The sequence below is a fragment of the Megascapheus bottae genome, chromosome 9 (assembly GCF_031878675.1).
Source record: "Megascapheus bottae isolate mThoBot1 chromosome 9, mThoBot2.hap1, whole genome shotgun sequence".
Taxonomy (NCBI): Eukaryota; Metazoa; Chordata; class Mammalia; order Rodentia; family Geomyidae; genus Megascapheus; species Megascapheus bottae.
In genome coordinates, this window is record NC_143517.1 from 15,771,014 (window position 1) to 15,783,591 (window position 12,578).

At 36.6% G+C, this 12,578-nt stretch overlaps 1 protein-coding gene across 3 annotated transcripts in view; it reads right to left on the minus strand.

Annotated features, from left to right (window-relative positions):
* The window catches only part of Pde7a (phosphodiesterase 7A), an 80,786-nt gene that overhangs the window by 26,516 nt on the left and 41,692 nt on the right, over positions 1-12,578 (minus strand). For all 3 annotated transcript variants that reach the window (XR_016536653.1, XM_090338882.1, XM_090338883.1), the window contains exon 3: positions 6,767-6,850. Coding sequence is in view for 2 of the 3 variants with exons in the window: in XM_090338882.1 (XP_090195008.1) it covers positions 6,767-6,850 (84 nt within the window). In the remaining variant the exon portion in view is untranslated. The remainder of the gene's footprint in view (positions 1-6,766; positions 6,851-12,578) is intronic.

Below are 12,578 nucleotides of genomic sequence, written 5' to 3' on the forward strand. Positions count from 1 at the left end.
GGAGGGAAGACCAAACGAGAACTTTTATGTCTAAAGTGAAGAAGAAAAGCACTAATAGCCTCCAAATCTACAAAAGCTACCTGTATGGCAGCTACATTAAAGATTGAGATAATCTAAGACAATAAAACCAGTATGATAAGAGCTTTAAACTCAAGATACACACAGAAACAGATGGCCTTCTATATCATATGACTATGAAACAAGCAATCCAACTCTTAACATGTCCCTGACAGAAAGACAGGAATCAACACAAAATCAAACACACATGAGGAATAATGTTTGAAAGGCTAGGAGAGTTTAGGGACAATTTGGTATGCTATCATAGTTAGCCATTATAATAAAAACAACATGAGATACTCCAGTCAAGAAAAAGGCTGCACTCTCCCTTGGTTAACAGTTAACAGATTACATTCAGAGAACTATAGGCTCTAAATGGTAGAAGACAGACAATTTTAGTCAATTCAGAGCAATAAAATACATTCAGTCTCTCCTATGAACCAAAAGCTGCCAGAGATCAGAAATAACATAAAACTAAAAGCCTCCAGTTAAGAGCTTTTAGGTGCCTATGTAAATATCCTGAAAGGATCCTTTGCTGCCTAGCATGGGGTGGAGTACAGTGTTAAAATGAGTGAAGAGCCCAAGCTAATGGGCAAAACCATTTACATGGGCTAGAACATTACTGTATGCCAAAAATAATTTTTTTTTAAAAAAGACTGCATTTGTGTGGACATGAAATGACTGTAACAAAACCTATTCCTTGTATTACAGCTTGTCAGATGCTGGCAGAAGCCACGCTCTCCAGTCTGGTGACGTCAATGGGCTTTGGCAAATCCCACAAGGAGAACTGTCAAGCTGACAACTTCCACACTCTGCAGAACCATGCCAGAACTTCTTCCTAAGTGGCCATGGGGAATGGTATTGCAGCAATTCTTTTGTTATTATATAAGCAATGGAGAATGCTTAACTAAAAAGAAGGAATTACTAAATTTAGAGCAAACATTAAGTTTTTTTATTTCTACTATATTTTTATTAGTATAAAGGTGAATGCACACAGGGGTTACAGTTTCATAAGTCAGGTCCTGAGTACAATTTTTTGAACAATGTCAATCTTTTAAACATTTATTTTTGACAAAATATAAAACTCATTTCATCATATACAACTTCTCATTCACTATATTTCAATCAATTAGCTGTATAACCATTGAACAGAGAATAAAAAGCAATTATAGGAATATCTGGGACCTTTACTTGAATGTAAGCCACTTGGTCAAAAGAACAAAATGGAAATAAGTGAGTCCTTGGTTATCTAAAGCTGTGAGAAAGCCCTGTAAAGGGAAAACTGCCACCCAAAGACCAAAGCCTTGGGGTGAAGGAGCCCACACATAGAGTTAAGCACTCTGGACCTTTGTGGGAGTAACTGTGTATCAGGCCAGCAGTTATGATAGTCTCTTTCCAAATGATGTCTTTCTGTCTTCCTCCATCATCTCTTCCTCCCAGTCTGTTAAGTGCTTATAATGCTTATGATTAGCTGACTCTAGCATAGTATGATGCATTAAGAACAAATTCATTCAATGCAAGAAGACCAGACCTGTGTGCCTTTTCACACAGCAATACCTAGATAGGGCAGATTTTACATGGTATGAGAGTTGAAGAAATTTCTCTGTAGTTCTTAGAAAAGAATGTCAACATTTTCGCTTGAAATATTTGCAGAAAGTACTTGAGCCTGGTGCTATGATCCCCGCTGCTTAGGAAGCAGATGTAGGGGAACAGTGCTCTAAGGTCAGTAGGGTAAAGCTAGTGTGAGACCTTACCTGAAAAACAAGCTTGAAAAGAAAAGCCAGAATGACTGAGGATATGGCTCCAACACTAGCTGACAAGGACCTAAATTCAACCCTAGTATTGCCTACGTAAAATGAAATGAAAACTGTATGATATCTGAGGAAAAATTATTAAAACTTTTAGCATGAAGAGACTACTAAAAGTACATGTGCAAAAATAAAGCTAATTATGAATGAAAGCTCAATGCTGCAAACATCCAGAAAAGACGTTAAAATTATGGAATTTATAAGCGAAATCACTCCAACAACAAAGCTGCCAGATTAACCTTGACTGCAGATTTATGTGAAAGCATTGGGAAACACATCTTGGCAAAGATAATTCATGATTATCAAATATCTCCACCCTTTGTAGACATGAACACAAAACATTTCTAAATGTCTTCCCAAAGATTGAACTCTTACAGTTTTTTTTTAAAATAAATAACCACAGGATTAGTCTAATATCAGCTCATTCATAAATAAGTGCTCTGAACACAAATTCCAAATTCATGGGTGTCTGTGTGTGTGGTAACAGAGCTTTGAACTGAGAGACTTGTGCTTGAGAGATAAGTGCTCTACTACCTGAATCACTTCAGTTCTTTTTTTGTGCTGGTTATTTTTATTTCATTTTATTTTTTTTTGTCCATTGTGGGGCTTGAACTCTGGGCCTCGGTGCTGTCCCTGAGCTCTTCAGTTCAAGGCTACCACCCTACCCCTTGAGCCATAGCCCCACTTCCCATTTTCTAGTGGTAAATTGGAGATAAGAGTCTCACATTCTTTAGTGCCCAGGCTGGCTTTGAACCTTGATCCTCAGATTCCATCTTCCTAAGTAGCTAGGATTACAGGAGTCAGCCATCGCACCTGGCTTGTGCTGGTTAATTTTTTGAGATACAGTCTGACTTCCTGCCTGGTTACAGGTGGCCTGCTGGATTGCAATCTACTTAGTTAGGCTTCTCTTCAGAGTTGGGATGACAGGCAGGCACCACTATATACAGCTTCTTCAGTTGAGATGGAGTTTCAAGAACATTTCTGTGCAGTCTAGCCTGGAATCAAAATCCCTACAACTGCAGTTTACCATGTAGTTTAGGATGACAGGCACACGTTACTGAGACAGGTTCCAGCTCCAGTTCCAGAGGTCTTAAAAATTTTTACCTGGGCTGACATAGCACTACAACCACTCTCTTTTCAGCCTCTCAAGTAGCTAAGATCATAGCCATGAGCTACCAATAACCAACTCAAACTCATAATTTTAATAACTAATTGCATTATTTTTATCGACAGACACTTTAAATAATACCATAATTTAGCATATTTTCAATTATAAACATAAAACTACATTTGCATGTTGTTTAAAGTTTGTAAATGATTATTTCCTTCATATATACTTCCAATAGAGAGTAAAGAATGCTTAAAGCAATCTGAACTTCTACTACCTAATATTGTAGCTGATCATTTAGCTTTCTAAATTTGATAGAAAATTGTGTAGTACTAAGATTTCTTGTGTTTTATATACTTCAGTGTTCAAAAGCCTTTTTCTTTTTTTTTTTTTGCCAGTCCTGGGGCTTGAAGTCAGTGCCTGGGCACTCTCCTTGGACACTTTTTGCTCAAGGCGAGTGGTCTGCCACCTGAGCCACAGTGCCACTTCTGGCTTTTTCTGAGTATGTGGTACCAAAGAATTGAAATCAAGGCTTCGCGCATGCTAAACAAGCACTCTACTAGACCATACTTCCAGCCCATGTTTGTCACTTTTCAATTCCGTAAGTCAGGTCATAAGTAAAACACATCTTGATAAATGTCACCCATTCCATCGTTCTCCTCATTTTCTCCCTGCCATCCCTACCCTCAAGTTAGGTAATCAATGGATCTTTCTTTTTCATTCCTTCATTTAGAAAGACTCCTAAAAGTCAAAACTTGCCTGACCACAAGTTATGTGACAAAACATAACTCAAACAAAAATTCATGGCAGAACCAACTGTGCTAACTACATAATAAAATTGTTGTTGAGAATTTTTTTCTTAATTTTGAAGTCTGTACTTAGTCCCAAACTGGCAAGCTATCCTGGATAATGAGTTTTCATAATGTAAACCCAAATGTTGCTTATAATCACATAGATACATATGAGATATAAATAAATATATTACTATATGTGAATATCATCTACATGTAGGTAAAGAATTATTATGTTCAACACAAAGAAAATAATATAGAAATAAGTTGTAAGCATGGAAGCATCTGAAAAACAAATCAGCAACACTTCATAGATGGAGCACATAGAATCAAAATTACAGAAAATAACCATGTTGATAAATATAATACTAATAGCACACTATAAGTTTTTAATCTGTTGGTGTGCATTTTTTTCCTTGTATTTTTAGCCTTCCCTTCTTGAGAAAGACCTGATATTGTGTGGAAGATGGAACAAGGGATAGAAATCCTAGGAGAATAGCAGAATAATTCCAGACAGTGGTGACAATAAAGGTCTAGAACAAAGAGAAGTGACACAGAGGATAGAGAGGTGATTAAACATGGCAACAATTTTGGAATACAAAAACACATGGGATTTAATAACAGACTTGCTTTAAGCAATAAAGACCAGAAAGAGCCAAGAACATTGCAACAGGGAAATTAATAGTGCATTTAAGGTAAAAGGAAAGAAAGACTGAACGAAGTAAGTTGAGCAGTAATAGGCTGGAAAATTCTACCTTTAATGAATATAATACACTTGCATCCATACTTTGCAATCAGAATATCTAGAAACTAGTTTTATTTCAGCATCTATGTAATTTTTGGGGTCACTGTGAAAAATATATATTTATATACTATATATTATATATGGGAAGATGCATTTTATAGAGCTTATCCAATGCTTCAGTGTGTCTGAAGGGTTCAATTCCCCCTTGCAGAGTTGCTTCAGTGCATGGACCTGGGCCAAGTTTGAGGTTATAGGAGGTAACTTGGCCAAGTCTGAGGCTATAGGAGGTAAACTGGTATATACCCAAGTCATAAATGGCCTAATCCAACGACACTTCACAGGAAGAGATACAGAACAACTCGACAAAATAAGCTCCCTATGTCTTTAACTAGAGTGAGGGGAAAGGCAATTCTACATAAGGAAGAAGCCTAGGTATTGGGGAATGCTCACAGTATCTGAGATAATTCATACTTGACAATATACGAATTCAAATCTACGGTGAAATTATAAGAGAGCTTTATAAGCTAACTTCAGTGTGTGTGTGTGTGTGTGTGTGTGTGTGTGTGTGTGTGTGTGTGTACATGTGTGTGCGCAAACACATGTGTATCACAACCAGAGAAGTCTGGAGAAGGGGTAGCTTAAAGGCTTTAATGTTAGCATGTTTTAGTTATAGCAGGCACACAGACCAATTCTCTAATTGGAACATATTTCACAAAACAGACTAGATGAAAATTTTAGAATTTGAGCTTGTGTAATAAGCAGAACCTGTTGTACCAGTAGGACAGAATAATTCATTTTTCTCTATTGAGAAACCTCCTGTAAGTTCTCATTTTAAACAGAGAAATAGTCTTGTTTTGCCGTAATTAGGACAGTCAATTCCTAACTACAACGTAAGTATCTTCATATTTATCCCTTTACAAACAGCACAATGAGACTGAGAGGATAATGAACTGCTCCTAAATTAGAACTTCCTCCCCAGTTCTAAAACTCCATACAACCAAGACTCAACCTTAGGAGACAAGAATGTAAATAGATACCCAAACCCTTAATCCTTAAACTAGATACTGCTTCATATTGTTTCGAGACTTTGTCACTAAATTTCCTTTATTATTCCATCCAAACATCTTTATCTCCTAAAAGAACAGTTAAGCTACTTAACTTTACCAGCACCATCAGTAAGTTCAGTCTCACTTCTCTCATCTTGTTCTTCAGATTCTATATTGTTTGCTCTTGGCCCCTAATAGAAAGCATGCATACTATTTTTATTCTACTTGAGATATTTTCAGTATTTGATCATTTCTAACAATTCTCCCTGATCTCACTATGTGTCTGAGGATTTTACAGGTCAGAAGTTTATATAGAAAATTCTTAAAGATCTTTTAAAGGCAGATAGTTTTAAAGCTCTCTAAACTTTTAGATTATAAGGAATCATTTGAAAGTAAGTTTATAAAACAAATATACACTTCCATAATAAGTGTAAGTAGTTTAAAGCTATTAACAGCCGGTAAAATGATCTATATCTCTAATTGAACTACTCAAGTAGAGGCAGAAGGACCAAGAGTTTGAGACCAGTCCCAGCAAAACTAGTGGGGCTCGTAAAAAGGGGGACAGAGTGGCTAAGAGCATATAATAGCGATAGAATATGTCTTGAATTTTGATACATGTGAATATATTAGTTGTTGAAAGTGTAAGTTCATATTTCAACAAACAAGGATAGGTTGTGAGTGACCAGAAAAAGAATTAAAGCTAAATTTGTTGTTAGCATAATAAAGACAGCTATAATTAATGAGTCACCAATAAAACAATTTGGCTCATTCATTTCTTTTTAATTAGGGGACTTTTCCTCCATGCTTGATTATTTTTTTTTTGATTTGAGTATACCTTAGCTTCATTTAATCTTTCCTTAAGTTCACAATCATATCAACTATAAGTTTAATTATTCTATTATCTTTTTATCTTCAAATTGCCTTTACTTTTTCTTTCCTCCCTGCCTTCCTTTTTTTTTTTTTTTTTTGCCAGTACTGAGGCTTGAACTCACAGCATGGGTACTGTTCTGGAGCTTTCTCAAAGCTAGAGTTCTACCACTTGAGCCACAGCACCACTTCTGTGTGTGTGGTATCAAACCCAGGGCTTCGTTGATGCTTGGCAAGCACTCTACCATTAGGCCACACTCCAGGCCCAAAACTACATAATTTTATAAGGACTTGAAATTCAGTTTTGAAAGTCTGAGGGAAACATTATGACTGCCAATACTTACAGTGAAAAATACGAAAATCAATGTATGGATGAGAACCTCTCCTTTCTGATTCAAATCCTGCTCGACTCCTCACCCGTACATCTCCTAAACAGAATCAAGAATAAAACATAAAATATAAATTTGTGAAGAATTTCCCATATGCAGAAGAGGTCCACATAGCACTATATTTACAGGTAACAGTCTATTATTGACATACACAGAACAAATAGTTCAGAGCTGATTTATTTGAAGGAATTCATAAATTTTCAGTACTAATTTGTAAGTCTGGTTGAGGAAATTAAAAAATAACTTTACCCTTAGAATAATAATCAAAATAATCGATAATCAGAATAAGACTAACAGAGTTAGTCTTCCGAAAGATTATTCAAGAATATGACAATCCAACTTAACATCTTATTACTCACATGGATTTTAAGAGAGGAGAACTCTCAAACTACTCGAACTAATACAAAACTTTGGTAAAGTAGCAGGGTATAAAATTAACCCTCAAAAATCAATGGCTTTCCTGTATGCCAACAACAGAAAGAGTGAGGTTGAAATCAGGAAAGCAACTCCTTTTGCAATAGCATCAAAGAAAGTAAAATACTTAGGAAGAAGTAAAGGACCTCTATGACGAAAACTTTAAAAGCCTGAAAAAGGAAATTAAAACAGATCTAAGGAAATGAAATAACCTCCCATGCTCCTAGATTGGAAAAATTAACTTCGTGAATATGGCAATACTGCCAAAGGCTATGTACAAATTCAATGCAATACTCATCACTATCCCAATGTCATATTTTCATGAAACAGATGAAGCAATCCAAAAATTCATATAGAACAATAAAAGATTCTGAATAGCAAAAATAATCCTTAGCAGAAAGAACACAGCTGGAAGAATATCAATACCAAACTTCAAACTCTACTACAAAGCTATAGAAATAAAAACAGCTTCATACTGGCACAAGAACAGGCCTGAGGACCAATGGAATAGAACCGAAGACCCAGAAATCAACCCACAGACGCATGGCCACTTAATCTTTGATAAAGGAGCCAAGAACACTGGCTGAAAGATAGCCTCTTCAGCAAATGGTGCTAGCAGAACTAGCTAAACACATATAGAAAACCAAAGTTGGATCCTTATCTCCCTGCACCAGAATCAACTCAAATGGACCAAAGATCTTGAAAAAAAAAAAAAAAAGCAGATACCCTGAAAATTTTACAGGAAGAAATAGGAGACACACTTGGGCTCTTTGGCAAAGGTAGAAACTTTCTTAATAAAGGCCCAGAAACACAACAAATTAAAGTAAGTTTGGACAAATGGGACTACATTAAACTGCAGAGCTTCTGTATGGCAAAGGACATAGCCAGCAAGATAAATAGGAAGCCCATAAAGTGGGAAAAGATTTTCACTAACCATACAACAGACAAGGGTCATATATCTAAAATACACCTACAACTCAAGAAATTAAATCTTCCAAAAACAAACCCTTAGAGCAACAACCATCCCATTAAAAGGTGGGATAAAAACTTAAGAGACTTCTCTGAAGAAGAAATAAAAATGGCCAATGGACACATGAAGAAAAGCTCAATGACTCTGGCCATAAAAGAAAAGCAAACCAAAACAACTTTGAGATTCCACCTCACTCCATTTAGAATTGTCATTATCAAGAAATCTAGTAAGAACTGATGCTGGTGCGGATGTGACCAGAAGGGATTGCTACTGCACTGTTGGTGGTATGTAAGCATGTCCAACCACTCTGGAAAACAGTACGGAGGTTCCTCAAAGGACTAAACATAGAGGTCCCCTATGACCCAGCAATCCCACTTCTGAGCATCTATCCAAATATCTAGAAACAAGCCTATACTAAACCTAATAGTACAACCATATTCATCGCAGCATTACTTACTATAGCTAAGATGTGGGACCAACCTAGATGCCCCTTAGTAGGCGAATGGATGATGAAGATGTATATTTACACCATGGAATTCTATGCAGCCATCAGAAAGACTGATGTAAGGAAATGGAAAGACTTAGCAAAAATCATATTAAGTGAAGTAAGCCAGACCCAAACACAGCCTCCTTGGTTTCCCTCATTCGTAACAAAGAGTATACATTTAGGATTCTCCTAACAGAGGATTATAGTAGCGCAAAACCTACGTACATATGTCCATATAGGTTAAGACTAAGCAAAATGAACCAGAGGATATGGAAACAAGAGGTTTATCTTTGTGATTGTTGCTCTTAATGCACTATGTGAAGCTATTTCTTTTTTCTTCTTTTCTCTTTAAGTTTTATGTCATGCTGTTACTGTATCTGACTTTGGTACCTGGTATATTGTATATATGTTATCTGTATATTTGAAAATGGAAAGGCAAGGGGAAAAACAAGATTATTACAAGGGGGTGGGAGGAGGGAAAGTGGGAGAAAAAGATGGGAAGGGGTAACAATGGTCAAGAAGCAATATACCTACTACCTGATGAATATAACTGTAACCTTAAGGTACCCACTACCTGATGAATATAACTGTAACCCCTCTGTACATCACCCCAACAATAAAATAAAATAAAATAAAAAGAGAGGAGAACACTGGAAAACAAATTTTTTGTGTATGCCAGATAGAATGTTTGAACAAAACAGATTAAAAAGCAAACACTTATTAAATAACTACTCTGTATCTAATACTATATTATGGATTGCAAAAGGACTGGCCAAAAAGATGCATAATAAATTAAAATGCATTTGGCCAATCTTCTACCTTCTCATTGTCAGCTGGGTATCCTCCTCAAGGTCTTCGGTCAATTGTTAAGCTTTGTTGTATAAGCCCCTATGAACCCACATGATTTGCTGACTTTTCTCCTCACGCAGCAACATTACCAGAGCAAGCATATTCCAGGTACTCACAGGCACTGCTATTCAATTCTCTCATCAGCCTGAAAACAGTATGAATCTAATTCTCATTTTACAGATAAAGAAGCTAAACTTTGAGAAGTTAAAACAACACATTCCACACAAACAGTGGATTTAAACCTAGTCCAATAGATTCCAAAGACAGCATTATTCCCATTACACTTTTGTAAGTTCATAACCTTTAGCACCCATCCCTGTGTTCTTGCTCACTGCTTGCCTGGACAGCTCTACTGTTTACTCTATTTCCCTAAAAAAGACTTGTTCTCCCTTCCAAGCTCATTTCATCCACCATGACCCCACCTGACACCTCTTTCATATGATGATTCCTTCACACTAAGAGAAAGATTTGCTGAGTTATCAGCACATGTTAGGCACTGAACATACAACAGTGCACAAAATATAAGAAGTTATTGTCCTCATGAAGTTTATCTTCATGTGGGATAAGACAAAGCAAACACATAATTTCATCCCATGGAAGAGGCCTAAAAGTTTTTTTCATATATTTTTTATTGTAATTAATAGAAGGGTTACATTATATTAACCTTCCCTATCCGACTTCAAATAACCAAATATGCATATATGCAATATAATAGATAACAAGGTGAAATACTATAACAATATGATATAAGCAAGGGACAGCAAAAGAGATGAGAGATAACATAGTACATTAAGGACAATAAGGACAACAATCACTCATTATATGGCTTTTGTTTGTATATCCTGGAGGTCCTTTCATTTAGCGTCATTTTATATGGCCTTACGTGTCTAGGTTTTGTTCTATGGTAAATCTCTGCTAGGAGAGCCCAAGGTTTCTACTGATTATGACAAATGAGTGAAACCATTGAGCCTATGTTCCTTTGAGTCTGGCTTATTTCACTTAATATGATTTTTGTTCTAAGTCTTTCCATTTCCTTACAAATGGGCCAATGTCGTTCTTTCTGACAGCAGCATAGAATTCCATTGTGTATAAATACCACATCTTGTTGATCCACTCATCAATTGAGGGGCATCTGGGATGGTTCCATATCTTTGCTATGGTAAATAGTGCTACAATGAACATCGTTGTGCTGGTGGATTTAGTATGTCCTTGTTTCTGGACAACTGGGTAAATGCCAAGGAGTGGGATTGCTGGGTCATAGGGGAGCTCTATGTTTAGTCTTTTGAGGAACTGCCATACTGCTTTCCAGAGTGGCTGAACAAGTTTGCAGTCCCACCAACAGTGTAGTAGTGATTGCTCCTGGCCACATCCCCTCCAGCATCTGTTGTTTATTAGATTTCTTGATCCTGGCCATTCTAACAGGAATGAGGTGGAATCTTAGAGATGTTCTGATTTGCTTTTGAGGCCTAAAAGTTTTTGCAGACAAATTAAGAGGGGCAGGAAGGAGCAAAATGGATAGGATTATTCAAAGCATGGCCAGAAAAGTTCCATGGAAAAGGAAGTATATGAGAAAAGACATTGAGCTATATGTCCATCAGAGGAAAGAGGTTTCTAAGTATAAGGGAGACCAAATATAAACACCCTGGGACAGCCAAATGCTTGCATGTTCAAAGTCAAGTAAAGAGACAGACAGGCAGGACTTGGGGAAAGTCAGCAAAATCTGGCCAGATCACTTGGGGCCTTTGTGGCTATCAGAGTAGCTCTGGGTATTATGCTAAGGGAGAAAACTATTGGAGGACTCTGAACACAGGAATAAAATAACTTGAATAGGTCGGGGAAGTTTACTCTGGCTATGTAAAGTGGAATCAATAGGAGGAACACAGTTGGGTATAGGAAGATCAGTTGAGGAACAAAGATAGTCAAATATGCTGCAATCCCAGCATTCAGGAGGATGAAGCAGGAGGGTCAAGTTAGAGGCCAGCACTGATCACTTTCCAAAAAAAATAAATAAGTATAATAAAAAGCAATAATGATGGTTTAAATTGGGTGCTAGCAGCATGGAGTTGGTGAGATTCTGTGTGCATTTTGAAGGTGTCTGGTAGTAGGATTTGCTAGGGAATTAAATATGGAGTGTATAAGAACTATAAAGCATGACTGCCAATTTTTGACCTGACAGACTGGAATAATGGGCTGGTATCTCCTGAGAAGGCAAAAAGACTACTAAGCGAATTGCTGGGAAATAAGCCCCTTAATTTTGTTTAGACATGCTTTTAATTTGTTTAGACATCCATAACATACCCATGTGGAAACATTTAATAAAATTAAAGAAAATATGAGTCTAAGAGTAGGAGAATTCTGAAAATATTTATAAGGAGAGAGGGAGAAGAAAATGCTGAACATTTATAAGGGGAAAATATGTACTAAAGTAGAATAGAATTGAGACAGGCAAGATACCCAAAGTAAATTAAGGACAGGAAAAGGGGAATAAGATTAAGTGTCCATAAATGTTCTTATGGGACAGTTAGGATTAAAAGTATGAACAGTGACTGTTATTCTTTATGTATTATGTTTTTCTCTCTTCTCTTGTGTTGCCCTTTGGTTAATCTCATATTGTTACCACTTGTTACCTGGTATATTATATAGATGTTTACTTGTTTGTTTGAAATAAGAGGGGGAAAAATGAGGGGAGGGGTGGGGGAAGGGAAATGGGGACAAAAACTTAAGAAGGGATATCAATGTGTGAGAAGTAATGCACCTTCTATCTGGTGAATATAACTGTAACCCCTCTATATATTGAAATTTAAAAATTACATAAAAAAGAAAAAAGTATGAACAGGAATTAGTGATGGAAAGAAAAAAGAGGTAGGTAAGGATAGAATGGCTCAGTATCTCAAAGCTGAGGGAGGAATTCTGAGGATAGCCACAGGCTATCCTCTAAAGGACACTTGACTACTGGAACCTAAACAATACATGTTCAACAGTACAACTAAAAGTGCACAGGATGGAATGTATAGACGAAGAGTATTTCCAGCAAAGACAGAATGAAA